Here is an 18,457-nt window from a genome sequence, read left to right on the forward strand (position 1 = left end):
TTACAGGCTAAAATTGCAAATGTAGTAACAAAAAATACAAAGTTCACTATGGTGTGATTATTAATGGTCTAAGTTAAGCTAAATGTTTTTGCTTTGTTTTAACTATGCAGAATTATGGGATGATTGTACAGTACAGTGGACCCCCGGTTTACGATATTTTTTCATTCCAGAAGTATGTTCAGGTGCCAGTACTGACCGAATTTGTTCCCATAAGGAATATCGTGAATTAGATTAGTCCATTTCAGACCCCCAAACATACACGTACAAACGCACTTACATAAATACACTTACATAATTGGTCGCATTGGGAGGTGATCGTAAAGCGGGGGTCCACTGTATTTTGGTGATTATATGAAATGGTAAACTTAAAATGTTAAACAGATGTATTACTTTTTTTTTTAGCTCGTTATATGTTATATAATTTTTAATTAGTACTGGTAATGCAATTTAGTTTTTTGCTTACTGTTTTGCAGTGAATGGCATATGTTATGTAATTGTATTTGCAGATATAAGCTTTGAAACAATGTTATGTCTGCAGGCTGTTTTAAAGATTAACTGCAAAATTCAGTGTAACTGATGCCTTGTACCTGTTTCAGAATGTAGTTTTATACTGTGTATTGAGCCATACATAGTTAAAATTATGTATTTGTGAAGCTTTTTTTTGTGTACAATATACTGATCAATTTGTAGGACAAAAAAATGTGTTTTACAAAATATAGGCTATTATCTTTGTAATTGTACAATATTATAGACTTTTTTGTCTTATGACAGATGGAGGTATACTCTTGACTAGTGGGACTGGGTCATCTGGCAGCTTGGGTCATGGGGACACCAGGGATGTACCTCAACTGAGGATAGTGGAGTCATTACTGGGAGGTTCTGTCAAACAAGTTGCCTGTGGATCAGCACACATGGTAGCTGTATCTGTTGACCACCAGGTGTATGCTTGGGGCTGTGGCAGTAATGGTAAATACTAACTTAGTGAACTGTCTAATTTTTTGAGGTAAAAGTTTCTTGTGAGAATTTGATCTTGATACATTCATCTTAGTGTACCTGACCTCACCACCACTTCTGGATGATTAGCCTCCTTGCCATGAACTTTAATCTTTCTCTCTTTTACTGCTATTTTTATTATTCTATCTCTTATGAACTTATAGGGACATTTAATATTCTTGTTTTCCACTATACAGCCAATATGTGCAACAAGCTACCACACTATCATTCCTGTTATGTTTCCATCAGGAGGGATCTGTGAAGTTATTCTCTTATTGAAATCTGATGTTTTTTTTTTTTTTTTTTTTTTTTTTTTTCACTGCTTAAGCATTCATGAGTGAGCAGTTTTACACTTATTGTGGCATATTCCCTGCCTCGGTGGGAAACAGCCAACGTGTTAAAAAAATCATAAAAAAATATAACACATAATTTCAAGGGAGAATTAAGAGATTTCTAACATAGACTTACTGTGTAGGAGCCTGAGATCTGCTTGCATAATTAATATTTTTTAACTTTTTTTTTTTTTTTTTTTTTTTTTTTTTTTTTTTCAACAAACCGGCCGTATCCCACCAAGGCAGGGTGGCCCAAAAAGAAAAACGAAAGTTTCTCTTTTTAAATTTAGTAATTTATACGGGAGAAGGGGTTACTAGCCCCTTGCTCCTGGCATTTTAGTTGCCTCTTACAACACGCATGGCTTACGGAGGAAGAATTCTGTTCCACTTCCCCATGGAGATAAGAGGAAATAAACAACAACAAGAACTAGAAAGAAAATAGAAGAAAACCCAGAGGGATGTGTATCTTCTTTCTTTCTTTCAACACACCAGCCGTATCCCACCGAGGCGGGGTGGCCCAAAAGGAAAAACGAAAGTTTCTCCTTTTACATTTAGTAATATATACAGGAGAAGAGGTTACTAGCCCCTTGCTCCCGGCATTTTAGTCGCCTCTTACAACACGCATGGCTTACGGAGGAAGAATTCTGTTCCACTTCCCCATGGAGATAAGAGGAAATAAACAAGAATAAGAACTAGAAAGAAAATAGAAGAAAACCCAGAGGGGTGTGCATATATGTGCTTGTACATGTATGTGTAGTGTGACCTAAGTGTAAGTAGAAGTAGCAAGACGTACCTGAAATCTTGCATGTTTATGAGACAGAAAAAAAGGACACCAGCAATCCTACCATCATGTAAAACAATTACAGGCTTTCGTTTTACACTCACTTGGCAGGACGGTAGTACCTCCCTGGGCGGTTGCTGTCTACCAACCTACTACCTAGAATTTTTTAACTTATGAATATGAAAGTTTTATATACGTTATTGGTCTTTCTAGGAACAGTATACAGTAAATCTTTACTTGTCTAAAGTTTTATCTAAACATTATCTCATCCATTTAGGCAGATTTTTTCCATAAACATTTTCTTCTTTCTAGATGATGTGCACATTGGTTAATCATTTAGGTTAAGCTCTACTGACTTTGTAACCCGGTGGGCAGTGCCTCATCCTTTTCTTTTTTTTTTAGGGACATGTCGATAATCTGATGTGTTCATGTGTTAGACTGGGATACCATAAAATCAGAGGCTGTGCCAGAATTTCTATACTGGGTGGGGGTTTAGTGGGTGGCTCTCTAGTTGGAAGAGAAGAGGACTAGTGACTTGTTTGTGAAGCAGCATTAATATTATTAATTGTTTTTATATGGGGGCTTTCAGGGCTGAGGGAATTTTTGGGGACTGAAGCCCCCCTGGACCCTGCTTCCTTGGTGCTGTCACAACACAAAATGCAGTACCCTATTCTCATTATAACCATTGACACTATTTAGGTTGTTCTTTGTTTACTTCTCATTCCTTTCACTTTGATACCATCTTTTTACTTATTCCCATTTCATTTATTTAAGTTTTTTTTTTTTTTTTTTTTTTTTTTAAAAAATTCGGCCGTCTCCCACCGAGGCAGGGTGACCCAAAAAAAGAAAGAAAATCCCCAAAAAGAAAATACTTTCATCATCATTCAACACTTTCACCACACTCGCACATTATCACTGTTTTTGCAGAGGTGCTCAGAATACAACAGTCTAGAAGCATACACACATAAAGATACACAACATATCCCTCCAAACTGCCAATATCCCAAACCCCTCCTTTAAAGTGCAGGCATTGTACTTCCCATTTCCAGGACTCAAGTCCGACTATATGAAAATAAGTACCACCTTTATATTCCTGTTTCCTTGCTCCCAGCATTTTAGTCACCTCTTACAGCACTCAGAGCTTACAGAGGAAGGTTTCTTCTCTACTTCCCCATGGAGAACTGACTCTACTCCTATAATTATAAAGAGGTTATTATCAGTTTGGTGCTGTATATCTTTATATACTTTCTCACTGCATGACATATCATAATGTACTTTATATATATACATTACTATTGTTTTTGCAGTAACATATTTCCATCTTTTAAAAGAACAAAACAGACACAATACCATGAGTGGAACAATACACAAATAACCCACACTCAGGAGAGAGAGGAGTTTATGACGATGTATTGGTCCGACTTGGACCATTGACAGAGTCGCACTGACTTTGTAAATGGCCCAGATCAGACTGAAATGTCATCATAAGTTCCTCTCTCCTGTGTATGGGTTATTTGTGTATTATTCCCTCCTTTTACATTATACAGTTTTGTATTGCCTACTGTTTAATAGGATAAATTATTATCAGGAATTTTTTCTTATTAAATGACAAAACATAGGATAAAGTTGCTTAAGTAGATAAGTAAAATATTATACATCTCAAAACCACTGTTCCTCTTACAGATTGTGTACAATGATAAAATTGAAACCTTTAGTGTATTCATGATTACAGTTTTTTTTTTTCTAATGCTAGGTCGACTGGGCATAGGCTCTCGCATGACTCAACTGTGGCCACAGCATGTAGATATTCAGTATTCAGAAGCAGAAGTGACGGGGGTTGTCGCAGGACATGACTGTTCATTCCTGGTGACTACGTCTGGGGTTGTTCTTGCTACTGGCTCTAATAGGTTAGTTGACATTTTCTGTGGTTAATTTTCCCAAAATTGACAGTTGAATGAGTGTTGAGAGAATGTACTGTAATTTAAATTATTTTATGTAAAATCTTGAAAGAATTTATGGAAGTTTTTAAAGTATTCTCTCTCTGACAGTTTGCTCCTCATTTTATATTTACACCCTGACCTTCTTCCACCGAGGTAGAGTGACTCCAAAAAAGAAGAAACACTTTCAAGATCATTCATTCATTCATTCTCTCTCCAGCTAACCAGTTTCCCAGAATTCCTTCATAAATGTTACTGTGTTCACACTTCAGCAGCATGTCAAATAACAAAAACCACTTACCTCCACTTAATCCTATCTAACATGCTCACACATGCCCATTGGATGTCTAAGCCCCTCACACACAAATACCTTCTTTATCCCTCCCTTCAGCCTTTCCTAGAATGACCCCTACCCCCTTCTCCCCTTCAGTTCAGATTTATACACCGTCCGAGTCATCTTAATCTTTATTTCTCTCCATCATCTCTAAATGTCCAAGTGACCATAACTACCTATTCTCAACCCTCTAAATAATAATTTTGGTAACCCCACTCCTTCTAAACTCCTAACCACAGATTCTCTGCTTAGTGTTCACTCTACACATTGCCCTCAGACACAACATCTCCACTGCCTCCAGTTTCCTTCTTACCGCAGCATTTAAAACCTATACTTCACACCTATGTTAGAGATCTTTGCATATTTAGATGCCTCAGTGCACCATCCATCCAGGAAATGTTTGTAATTTTTTTTTTTTTTTTTTTTTTTTTTAACAAGTCGGCTGTCTCCCACCGAGGCAGGGTGACCCAAAAAAGAAAGAAAATCCCCAAAAAGAAAATACTTTCATCATCATTCAACACTTTCACCTTTCTCACACATAATCACTGTTTTTGCAGAGGTGCTCAGAACACAACAGTTTAGAAGCATGTACCTGTAAAGATACACAAATGTTTGTAAATATTGTTATATATATATATTATTTTTTCAACAAACTGGCTATATCCCACCGAGGGAGGGTGTCCTAAAAAGAAAAACGAAAGTTTCTCTTTTTAAATTTAGTAATTTATACAGGAGAAGGGGTTACTAGCCCCTTGCTCCTGGCATTTTAGTTTTCTCTTATGACACACATGGCTGATGGAGGAAGAATTTTGTTTCATTTGCCCATGGAGATAAGGGAAAATAACAAGAACTAGAACTATTAGAAAATAAAAGAAAGCCAAGAGGAGTATGTATATATATGCATGTACGTGCATGTGTAATGTGACCTAAATTCAAGCAGGGGAAGGAAGGCGGAGTAGGGGTCGTCCTCGTAAAGGTTGGAGGGAGGGGTAAAGGAGGTTTTGTGGGCGATGGGCTTGGACTTCCAGCAAGTGTGTGTGAGCGTGTTAGATAGGAGTGAATGGAGACGAATGGTACTTGGGACCTGACGATCTGTTGGAGTGTGAGCAGGGTAATATTTAGTGAAGGGATTCAGGGAAACCGGTTATTTTCATATAGTCGGACTTGAGTCCTGGAAATGGGAAGTACAATGCCTGCACTTTAAAGGAGGGGTTTGGGATATTGGCATTTTGGAGGGATATATTGTGTATCTTTATACGTATACAGTGGACCCCCGCTTAACGATCACCTCCCAATGCGACCAATTATGTAAGTGTATTTATGTAAGTGCGTTTGTACGTGTATGTTTGGGGGTCTGAAATGGACTAATCTACTTCACAATATTCCTTATGGGAACAAATTCGGTCAGTACTGGCACCTGAACATACTTCTGGAATGAAAAAATATCGTTAACCGGGGGTCCACTGTATATATTTCTAAACTGTTGTATTCTGAGCACCTCTGCAAAAACAGTGGTTATGTGTGAGTGAGGTGAAAGTGTTGAATGATGATGAAAGTATTTTCTTTTGGGGGATTTTCTTTCTTTTTGGGTCACCCTGCCTCGGTGAGAGATGGCTGACTTGTTAAAAAAAATATATATATATATTTTTTGGCAACATGCTTCTGTCTCCTTCCAAAGCAAGGTGGCCCAAAAAAGAAACATTCTCACCATCATTCACACATAATCACTGTTTATGCAGAGGCTCTCATCTGAGCACCTCTCCAAACAGCAAATATCCTAAATGCCTACTTTAAAGTTCAGGCATTGTAATTCTCACTTCCAGTACTTAAGTCTGGCTAACCAGTTTCCCTGAATCCCTGCACAAAATATTACCCTGCTCACACTCCAACAGCTCTTCAAGTCCCAAAAACCATTCATCTCCATTCACTCCTATCTAACATGCTCACATGTGCTTGCTATATGTCCAAGCCCCTTGCACACAAAACCTTTTTTACCCTTTCCTTCCATCATTTCTAGGATGACCCCTACTTCTTCTCCCCTCCACTACAGATTTATACACCCTCAAAGTCATCCTCTTTTGCTCCTCCCTCTCTAAGTGACCAAACCACCTCAACAACTCCTCCTCAGCCCTCTGAATAATACTTTTAGTAACTCCACTCCTCTTGATTTCCACATTATGAATTATCTGCATAATACATGTATTTACACCAGTTAACCAGATTTGGGTCCTCGAGGTGAGAAATGCAATGCCTGCACTTTGAAGGAGGGGGTTTGGGATATTTACTTTTTGGACTGACATTTAAACTGTCATATCTCAGCACCTCTTCAAAGGCAGTGATTGTGTGTAAGTGATGTGAAAGTGTTTCTTTCTTTTTTGGGTCACCTTGCCTCATTGGGAGACAGCCGTCGTATTGAAAAAAGAATATATATATACATACATACACACTCTATATTTTCTTTAACACACTGGCAGTCTCCCTCAGAGGCAGGGTGACCCAAAAAAGAAGAAATGCTTTAATAAATTTTTTCTTCTTTTAACATTTAGTAATTTATACAGAAGGGGTTACTAACCCCTTGCTCTCAGCATTGAAGTCGCCTCTTGTGATGCATGGCTTACAGAGGAAGGATTCTTCTTCACTCCCATTGAGACTGAATGTTCTATTTATCCTCTTCATTTTCTTTACAACTTAGTTTTACAATATGATATACAAATACAGTACATGTATTCTGTTTTTATTACCTAATTCTTTTATTGTAAACTTCTGGATTTTCAAATGCAGTTGCACAAGAGAATCCTAATTAATTCAGCATTAATGTTTTCCTGTATTATAATTTTTGTACAATTAACACAGCTGACTTTTCTAGAATGAACAAATTGTGCGTTGATGAGACGGACCTGGCTGGATGTGAGACACTCAAACAGATAGAAGACGTGGCAACATTTGTACAAGTGTGTTCTCGGCCCCTTGCTAATGCTTCCATCATCAAGGTGTCAACAGGGCACAACCATTCCATCTTTTTGACAGGTGAGAGCAGATCTTGTATACTCTGGACCACACAAAGCACAGGTAGTATAAGAAGGCTATACAAAATGTAAAGTGGATGAGAAATTGCAGAACAGAAATCTTGTGCTGTATCAAAGATATCCTAGCCAAGAGTAAGGCTATAGAATTGCAGTCAGGGTGTCATGTTGGCACCTTGGCAAATTCATTTTGAGCATGTAAAATTGTTTAGAAAGACACTACCAAAAAAATTAGTAAAAATCATTACACATTATCTTTGAAGGGAAGATCTTGCAATGCTGAAGCTTAGTAATTCAAGTTGACACAGTCTTGCTTAACACTCAATTGTGTATTATATTAAATTCATTTAGAGATTGGTTGTCTTGAATTTTTTTTTCCAGAAGCATTAAATTTTTTACATTGTACACATACATTTATTAGTATTTTACATGTACTTATTGATTTATTTCTGAGGGGTGATTCTTGGCATCAATCTCCACCACCTGTTAAGCGTCATTGACTGGTATTACTTTTTTATGGCATACTGAACTCTATTATTCACTCTTAAAATTATGTATGGAGTTTAATATCACCATTTCCACATCACTTCATTCTGCTTTCCTACTACCTTGAAACTGAAAAATATCTTCCTAACATCCCTGTGACTCACAAGTGTTTTTAATTCCCATTTATGTGTTTTGCAGCCTGACCTTACGCATCGTCATTTTCTTGGAGTGTTTTATATGTTGTAATCATGTCTTCCTAGACCACTTCTCTCCCAGGATTGCTAATTTTGGTCCTTTTAGTCATAAGGTACTTCCTCTCAGCTTTGAGACTGGTCTAGCTGCAAACTTTTATACCATTTCAAGCTTCTGAACACATAACCCTGAACTGTGGCATTCCTGGAAATGCAAATCCCTGTGTGCTTGGCAAAATTTTAAAAGTTGTTTTTTCCTACAGACTGAAAATGAACCTACTTTTCTAGATTGAATTATAAAAAGGAAAACTGAAATCAAAAGAAAATGTATGGTTTTAAGGTGTATTGAAATTGGTGAAGAAAAATCACTTGCTAGCAAAGTCAGAATAAGTGTGTATGTGTATAAAATTGTAGGTAGTAGGTTGGTAGACAGCAACCACCCAGGGAGGTACTACCGTCCTGCCAAGTGAGTGTAAAACGGAAACCTGTAATGGTTTTACATGATGGTAGGATTGCTGGTGTCCATTTTTCTGTCTCATAAACATGCAAGGTTTCAGGTATGTCTTGCTACTTCTACTCGTCGGTTTTTCAAACCATTCATCACATACTTCTACTTACACTTAGGTCACACTACACATACATGTACAAGCATATATATACACACCCCTCTTGTTTTCTTCTATTTTCTTTCTAGTTCTTATTCTTGTTTATTTCCTCTTATCTCCATGGGGAAGTGGAACAGAATTCTTCCTCCATAAGCCATGTGTGTTGTAAGAGGCGACTAAAATGCCGGGAGCAAGGGGCTAGTAACCTCTTCTCCTGTATATATTACTAAATGTAAAAGGAGAAACTTTTGTTTTTCCTTTTGGGCCACCCCCGCCTCGGTGGGATACGGCCGGTGTGTTGAAAGAAAGAAAGTGTATAAAATATAAATGTCAGAATGGATCTATGGAATATCCTAAGATTTTCTGAAATATGGAAGTGATAAAGTGATTTTTCAACCATGTTTGTCCCTATCCCTGCAATCTCTCTTCATGCTTCTTACAGTAGTCTGTTGTTTCTTCAACTGTGTCTTCTGATATTACAGATGCTGGAGAAGTATTTACTGCTGGGAAAAACACATGTGGCCAGTTGGGTCACATTGGCTCACAGAACCCTCGGGTACCAGCACGGGTGATGGATCCAGTGGCTCGCACCCAGGTCACACACATTGACTGTGGTGAAGATTTTTCTCTAGCCATTACACAAGGTAATTCATGAAAAGTTGCTGCTTTTGAGGAAGCTTTAGCCTAACTGTGAAGCCTAAACTTAAATATGAAGCCTTTGCTTCATATTGTTGCTTAGCTAGTCTTTAGTAATATATTGGAAGCATTGCTCTTTCCTAATAAATAAATCAATTTTGTGTGTAGTGAATAATTCAGATTATTCACTCACTAAACCATTATATGTAAGTCATCTTCTTTCAACAAACCGGCCATACCCTGCTGAGCAAGGGTGACCTAAAAAGAAAACGAAAGTTTCTCTTTTTAAATTTAGTAATTTATACAGGAGAAGGGGTTACTAGCCCCTTGCTCCCGGCATTTTAGTCACCTCTTACGACACACATGGCTTATGGAGGAAGAATTCTGTTCCATTTCCCCATGGAGATAAGAGGAAATAAACAAGAACAAGAACTAGTAAGGAAATAGAAGAAAACCCATAGGATTGTACATGCATGTGTGGTGTGACCTAAATGTAAGTAGAAGTAGCAAGACGTACCTGAAACCTTGCATGTTTGTGAGACAGAAAAATTCCTACCATCATGTAAAACAATTACAGGCTTCCGTCCTTGGCAGGACGGTAGTACCTCCCTGGGCAGTTGCTGTCTACCAACCTACTACATATAATGTTAGTTTTTTTTTTTTTTTTCAACACATCGGTCGTCTCCCACCAAGGCAGGGTGACCCAAAAAGAAAGAAAATCCCCAAAAATAAAATACTTTCATCAACATTCAACAGTTTCACCTCACTCATACATAATCACTGTCTTTGCAGAGGCGCTCAGATATGACAGTTAAAAAGTCAACCTCCAAACTGCCAATATCCCAAGCCCCTCCTTTAAAGTGCAGGCATTGTACTTCCTATTTCCAGGACTCAAGTCCAGCTAACCAGTTTCCCTGAATCCCTTCACAAAATATTACCCTGCTCACCCTCCAACAGCTCAGTAGGTCCCAAAAACCATTCATCTCTATTCACTCCTATATAACATGCTCACGTCCACTTGCTGGAAGTCCAAGACTCTAATAATAAAAATTTTTAACTAGTGTCTCCCACCAAGGTGAAAGATGGCAGGTGTGTTAGAAGAATAATAATAATAACAATAATTATAATAATAGTTATTGTCCTAGGTAGTAGGTTGGTAGACAGCATCCGCCCATGGAGGTACTACTGTCCTGCCAAGTGAGTGTAAAACAGAACCCTGTAATTGTTTTACATTATGGTAGGATTGCTGTTTTCTTTTTTCTGTCTCATAAACATGCAAAATTTTAGGTACATCTTGCTACATCTACTCACACTATACATGCATGTACAAGCATAATTTTTTTTTTTTTTTTTCAACAAGTCGGCCGTCTCCCACCGAGGCAGGGTGACCCAAAAAAGAAAGAAAATCCCCAAAAAGAAAATGCTTTCATCATCATTCAACACTTTCACCACACTCACACATAATCACTGTTTTTGCAGAGGTGCTCAGAATACAACAGTTTAGAAGCATATACATATAAAGATACACAACATATCCCTCCAAACTGCCAATATCCCAAACCCCTCCTTTAAAGTGCAGGCATTGTACTTCCCATTTCCAGGACTCAAGTCCGACTATATGAAAATAACCGGTTTCCCTGAATCCCTTCACTAAATATTACCCTGCTCACACTCCAACAGATCATCAGGTCCCAAGTACCATTCGTCTCCATTCACTCCTATCTAACACGCTCACGCACGCTTGCTGGAAGTCCAAGCCCCTTGCCCACAAAACCTCCTTTACCCCCTCTCTCCAACCCTTTCGAGGACGACCCCTACCTCGCCTTCCTTCCCCTATAGATTTATATGCTTTCCATGTCATTCTACTTTGATCCATTCTCTCTAAATGACCAAACCACCTCAACAACCCCTCTTCTGCCCTCTGACTAATACTTTTATTAACTTCACACCTTTTCCTAATTTCCACACTCCGAATTTTCTGCATAATATTTACACCACACATTGCCCTTAGACAGGACATCTCCACTGCCTCCAACCGTCTCCTCACTGCTGCATTTACCACCCAAGCTTCACACCCATATAAGAGTGTTGGTACTACTATGCTTTCATACATTCCCTTCTTTGCCTCCATAGATAACGTTTTTTGACTCCACATATACCTCAATGCACCACTCACCTTTTTTCCCTCATCAATTCTATGATTAACCTCATCCTTCATAAATCCATCTGCCGACACGTCTACTCCCAAGTATCTGAAAACATTCACTTCTTCCATACTCCTCCTCCCCAATTTGATATCCAATTTTTCTTTATCTAAATCATTTGATACCCTCATCACCTTACTCTTTTCTATGTTCACTTTCAACTTTCTACCTTTACACACATTCCCAAACTCATCCACTAACCTTTGCAATTTTTTTTTAGAATCTCCCATAAGCACAGTATCATCAGCAAAAAGTAACTGTGTTAATTCCCATTTTGAATTTGATTTCCCATAATTTAATCCCACCCCTCTCCCCAACACCCTAGCATTTACTTCTTTTACAGCCCCATCTATAAATATATTAAACAACCATGGTGACATTACACATCCCTGTCTAAGACCTACTTTTACCGGGAAGTAGTCTCCCTCTCTTCTACACACCCTAACCTGAGCCTCACTATCCTCATAAAAAGTCTTTACAGCATTTAGTAACTTACCACCTATTCCATATATTTGCAAGATCTGCCACATTGCTCCCCTATCCACTCTATCATATGCCTGTTCTAAATCCATAAATGCAATAAAAATTTCCCTACCTTTATCTAAATACTGTTCACATATATGCTTCAATGTAAACACTTGATCTACATATCCCCTACCCACTCTGAAACCTCCTTGCTCATCTGCAATCCTACATTCTGTCTTACCTCTAATTCTTTCAAGCATGCATGCATATATATATATATATATATATATATATATATAGGTAGTAGGTTGGTAGACAGCAACCACCCAGGGAGGTACTACCGTCCTGCCAAGTGAGTGTAAAACGAAAGCCTGTAATTGTTTTACATGATGGTAGGATTGCTGATGTCTTTTGTCTGTCTCATAAATATGCAAGATTACAGGCATGTCTTGCTACTTCTACTTACACTTAGGTCACACTACACATACATATACACATTTATTCATACACACTCATCTGAGTTTTCTTTGATTTTATCTTAATAGTTCTTGGTCTTATTAATTTTCCTTTTATATCCATGGGGAAGTGGAATAAGAATCTTTCCTCCGTAAGCCATGCGTGTTGTAAAAGTCAACTAAAATGCCGGGAACAATGGGCTAGTAACCCCTTTTCCTGTAAAGATTACTAAAAAGAATAAGAAGAAGAAAATTGTCAAAGTGGGAAGTCTGAATGTGCGTGGATGTTGTGCAGATGATAAGAAAGAGATGATTGTGGATGTTATGAATGAAAAGAAGCTGGATGTCCTGGCTTTAAGTGAAACAAAGCTGAAGGGGGTGGGAGAGTTTCAATGGAGAGGAATAAATGGGATTAGGTCAGGGGTTTCAAATAGAGTTAGAGCTAAAGAAGGAGTAGCAATAATGTTGAAGGATAAGCTATGGCAGGAAAAGAGGGACTATAAATGTATTAATTCAAGGATTATGTGGAGTAAAATAAAGATTGGATGTGAAAAGTGGGTTATAATAAGCGTGTATGCACCTGGAGAAGAGAGAAGTGTAGAGGAGAGAGAGATTTTGGGAAATGTTGAGTGAATGCGTGGGGAGTTTTGAATCAAGTGTGAGAGTAATGGTGGTTGGGGATTTCAATGCTAAAGTGGGTAAAAATGTTATGGAGGGAGTAGTAGGTAAATTTGGGGTGCCAGGGGTAAATGTAAATGGGGAGCCTTTAATTGAGCTATGTGTAGAAAGAAATTTGGTAATAAGTAATACATATTTTATGAAAAAGAGGATAAATAAATATACAAGGTATGATGTAGCACGTAATGAAAGTAGTTTATTAGATTATGTATTGGTGGATAAAAGGTTGATGGGTAGGCTCCAGGATGTACATGTTTATAGAGGGGCAACTGATATATCGGATCATTATTTAGTTGTAGCTACAGTTAGAGTAAGAGGTAGATGGGAAAAGAGGAAGGTGGCAACAACAAGTAAGAGGGAGGTGAAAGTGTATAAACTAAGGGAGGAGGAAGTTCGGGCGAGATATAAGCGACTATTGGCAGAAAGGTGGGATAGTGCAAAGATGAGTAATGGGGGGGTTGAAGAGGGTTGGAATAGTTTTAAAAATGCAGTATTAGAATGTGGGGCAGAAGTTTGTGGTTATAGGAGGGTGGGTGCAGGAGGAAAGAGGAGTGATTGGTGGAATGATGAAGTAAAGGGTGTGATAAAAGAGAAAAAGGTAGCTTATGAGAGGTTTTTACAAAGCAGAAGTGTTATAAGAAGAGCAGAATATATGGAGAGTAAAAGAAAGGTAAAGAGAGTGGTGAGAGAGTGCAAAAGGAGAGCAGATGATAGAGTGGGAGAGGCACTGTCAAGAAATTTTAATGAAAATAAGAAAAAATTTTGGAGTGAGTTAAACAAGTTAAGAAAGCCAAGGGAAAATATGGATTTGTCAGTTAAAAACAGAGTAGGGGAGTTAGTAGATGGGGAGATGGAGGTATTAGGTAGATGGCGAGAATATTTTGAGGAACTTTTAAATGTTAAGGAAGAAACAGAGGCAGTAATTTCATGCACTGGTCAGGGAGGTATACCATCTTTTAGGAGTGAAGAAGAGCAGAATGTAAGTGTGGGGGAGGTACGTGAGGCATTACGTAAAATGAAAGGGGGTAAAGCAGCTGGTACTGATGGGATCATGACAGAAATGTTAAAAGCAGGGGGGGATATAGTGTTGGAGTGGTTGGTACTTTTGTTCAATAAATGTATGAAAGAGGGGAAGGTACCTAGGGATTGGCGGAGAGCATGTATAGTCCCTTTATATAAAGGGAAAGGGGACAAAAGAGACTGTAAAAATTATAGAGGAATAAGCTTACTGAGTATACCAGGAAAAGTGTACGGTAGGGTTATAATTGAAAGAATTAGAGGTAAGACAGAATGTAGGATTGCGGATGAGCAAGGAGGTTTCAGAGTGGGTAGGGGATGTGTAGATCAAGTGTTTACATTGAAGCATATATGTGAACAGTATTTAGATAAAGGTAGGGAAGTTTTTATTGCATTTATGGATTTAGAAAAGGCATATGATAGAGTGGATAGAGGAGCAATGTGGCAGATGTTGCAAGTATATGGAATAGGTGGTAAGTTATTAAATGCTGTAAAGAGTTTTTATGAAGATAGTGAGGCTCAGGTTAGGGTGTGTAGAAGAGAGGGAGACTATTTCCCGGTAAAAGTAGGTCTTAGACAGGGATGTGTAATGTCACCATGGTTGTTTAATATATTTATAGATGGGGTTGTTAAGGAAGTAAATGCTAGGGTGTTTGGGAGAGGGGTGGGATTAAATTATGGGGAATCAAATTCAAAATGGGAATTGACACAGTTACTTTTTGCTGATGATACTGTGCTTATGGGAGATTCTAAAGAAAAATTGCAAAGGTTAGTGGATGAGTTTGGGAATGTGTGTAAAGGTAGAAAGTTGAAAGTGAACATAGAAAAGAGTAAGGTGATGAGGGTGTCAAATGATTTAGATAAAGAAAAATTGGATATCAAATTGGGGAGGAGGAGTATGGAAGAAGTGAATGTTTTCAGATACTTGGGAGTTGACGTGTCGGCGGATGGATTTATGAAGGATGAGGTTAATCATAGAATTGATGAGGGAAAAAAGGTGAGTGGTGCGTTGAGGTATATGTGGAGTCAAAAAACGTTATCTATGGAGGCAAAGAAGGGAATGTATGAAAGTATAGTAGTACCAACACTCTTATATGGGTGTGAAGCTTGGGTGGTAAATGCAGCAGCGAGGAGACGGTTGGAGGCAGTGGAGATGTCCTGTTTAAGGGCAATGTGTGGTGTAAATATTATGCAGAAAATTCGGAGTGTGGAAATTAGGAGAAGGTGTGGAGTTAATAAAAGTATTAGTCAGAGGGCAGAAGAGGGGTTGTTGAGGTGGTTTGGTCATTTAGAGAGAATGGATCAAAGTAGAATGACATGGAAAGCATATAAATCTATAGGGGAAGGAAGGCGGGGTAGGGGTCGTCCTCGAAAGGGTTGGAGAGAGGGGGTAAAGGAGGTTTTGTGGGTAAGGGGCTTGGACTTCCAGCAAGCGTGCGTGAGCGTGTTAGATAGGAGTGAATGGAGACGAATGGTACTTGGGACCTGACGATCTGTTGGAGTGTGAGCAGGGTAATATTTAGTGAAGGGATTCAGGGAAACCGGTTATTTTCATATAGTCGGACTTGAGTCCTGGAAATGGGAAGTACAATGCCTGCACTTTAAAGGAGGGGTTTGGGATATTGGCAGTTTGGAGGGATATGTTGTGTATCTTTATATGTGTATGCTTCTAGACTGTTGTATTCTGAGCACCTCTGCAAAAACAGTGATAATGTGCGAGTGTGGTGAAAGTGTTGAATGATGATGAAAGTATTTTCTTTTTGGGGATTTTCTTTCTTTTTTGGGTCACCCTGCCTCGGTGGGAGACGGCCGACTTGTTGAAAAAAAAAAAAAAAAAAAAAAAAAAAAAAAAAAAAAAAAATATATATATATATATATATATATATATATATATATATATATATATATATATATATATATATATATATATATATATATATATATATATATATATATATATATATATTTTTTTTTTTTTTTTTTTTTTTTTTTTTTTTTTTTCAACAAGTCGGCCGCCTCCCACACCCCTCTGGGTTTTCTTCTCTTTTCTTACTTGTTCTTGTTTATTTCCTCTTATCTCCATGGGGAAGTGGAACAGAATTCTTCCTTCGTAAGCCATGTGCGTTGTTAGAGGCAGCTAAAATGCCAGGAGCAAGGGGTTAGTAACCCCTTCTCCTGTATACATTACTAAATTTATAAAGAGAAACTTTTGTTTTTCTTCTTGGGCCACCCTGCCTCGGTGGAATATGGCCAGTGCATTGAAAGAAGTAGAAGAATAGCTATTGTGATATATGTAAATCAACTGAAAATGATATTAACAGATACTGACTTAATTCACCACTTATGACAACTAAGAACATTACATGTGCATATATTAAACATGTTTTTGAAGCTGAATTATTCTTGCAGCTTTTTTTAAAGTTTATCATGTTACTGTATTCTAATATAATTCACAGAAAATTTATACAAGATGTATCGGAATTTTGAAAAATTACATGATATTATGCACATTTTGAGCAGACAGACTGGTAGTGTAGTGGGGGTGGTGGTGTTTTACATGTCAGGAAACAGGACGTGGGTCTCTAGATACAGGCCGCTGTTATTTTATTTTTTGCATCAGATATTACCCAGTACAATGTGCATACAGTAAGCTTTCTCTTGAAGCTCCTCTTATGTAATGTGATGACTTTTTTTTTTTTTTAAATGCAATTGAAAAAGTGCATCTATCATTTGATGTGCATTCTTTTAAAGCCTTTTCATGTGCTATTCAATTTTGGTTGTACTTTTCAAATTCCATTCACAAAAAATCACACTGTATAGAGGAGAGCTATCAGAGAGTTGACTGCATATGAGAAGTATTAAGTCACTTCCATTTTTGTTGTTTAGCCCTTAAACGGTCCAAACGTATATATACGTTCATGTGCGTAGTGCCCCAAACATATATATACGTTCACGTGCGTAGTGCCCCAAACGTTTATATACTGCTTCTTTGTCATTCATTCAACATTGCCACGATAAGCCTGAGTCACCTAGATGAGAGAATGGGTGTGTGCACTCACTGTGCGCCATATTAAAATAACTGGGGATGCCTGGGTACTATATACTCTTTTTTCCTATTAAAAAAAAAACAATTTTTTTTTCTCAAAAAATTTGGGGCGCTACGCGAGTGAACGTATATATGCGTTTGGACCGTTTAGGGGCTAAACTAAGTTTAGATGATAGAACTTTACTCTGAAAGTGGAAAAATTAGCTTTCCTTTCATTAGAGTGCATTTTTGAGTTCTTTTTATTAAAAAAACTACTGATGTACTGTATTATCCAATGTACTATAATTAGTAAAAAAATATTGATGTGCTGTATTAGTAATTATTAATGTACATGTACTATGATCAGTGCAAATTATAATTGAACATTTCATTCATCCACTCATATTCTTTTCCCAGATGGTCGTGTATATTCATGGGGTGGTAAGTGGGATCATAAAACAACTGTGGATGACCCAAGAAAACCCAAAATACTAACGAGGGATCCTGTAGGAGAGAGTGTTCGTCCTGTGCTGGTGGATGTACATCAGCATATTAAAGGAAATGTGTCAGTAGCTGCTGCAGGAGACACAGTGTTGCTTTGCCTTAAATCATAAGCTTGTATTTCTAAGATACAGTGCTGAGCACTCTTAATAAAAAATTTTATCTGAATAAATGAATAATATTTTGAAACACTTTGCGTATATGTAGAGCACCCCTTGTATCTCTAGTACACTATATAAATTCTAACTTTAGTTAAATAGAGCTTGAATGTACAAATAGATAGGTACATAAACACACATTAATTAGACATTATGAATGACCATATCCTTATCACTCATACCATGCCCACATACAAACTAATTTGAAGTCATGATATGTGTACATCATATACATTATGTAAAAAGATACATATATACAGTATCTTCATTTTTTTTACACCAAGGCAGCGTGACACAAAAAAAGAAGAAACAAAAGTTTTTCTTTTTTCTTCTTTATTTCAACAAACCAGTTGTATCCCACTGAGACAGGGTGGCCAAAAAGGAAAAACGAAAGTTTCTCCTTTTAAATTTAGTAATATATACAAGAGAAAGGGTTACTTGCCCCTTACTCCTGGCATTTTAGTCGCCTCTTATGACACACATGGCTTATGGAGGAAGGCTTCTCCACTTTCCCATGGAAAGTGTGTACATACACAGTTTTAATGAAATGCTAATGATGGCTTACAAATCTTGCCATAGGTTTGCCAGGCCTTTGTTAGAGCATAAATTATGAGTGCCATAGGATCACCAGTCCTG

At 37.7% G+C, this 18,457-nt stretch overlaps 1 protein-coding gene across 1 annotated transcript in view; it reads left to right on the forward strand.

Annotated features, from left to right (window-relative positions):
• LOC128688657 (serine/threonine-protein kinase Nek8) overlaps positions 1-17,868 on the forward strand; it is a 32,200-nt gene extending 14,332 nt beyond the window's left edge. The window contains exons 10-14 of the mRNA XM_053776582.2: positions 772-966; positions 3,860-4,013; positions 7,244-7,404; positions 9,165-9,326; positions 17,580-17,868. Coding sequence (XP_053632557.2) covers positions 772-966; positions 3,860-4,013; positions 7,244-7,404; positions 9,165-9,326; positions 17,580-17,776 — 869 coding nt within the window. The 3' untranslated portion in view covers positions 17,777-17,868. The remainder of the gene's footprint in view (positions 1-771; positions 967-3,859; positions 4,014-7,243; positions 7,405-9,164; positions 9,327-17,579) is intronic.
• The last annotated feature ends 589 nt before the right edge of the window (positions 17,869-18,457 follow it).

Source organism: Cherax quadricarinatus, chromosome 13, assembly GCF_038502225.1.
Source record: "Cherax quadricarinatus isolate ZL_2023a chromosome 13, ASM3850222v1, whole genome shotgun sequence".
NCBI lineage: Eukaryota > Metazoa > Arthropoda > Malacostraca > Decapoda > Parastacidae > Cherax > Cherax quadricarinatus.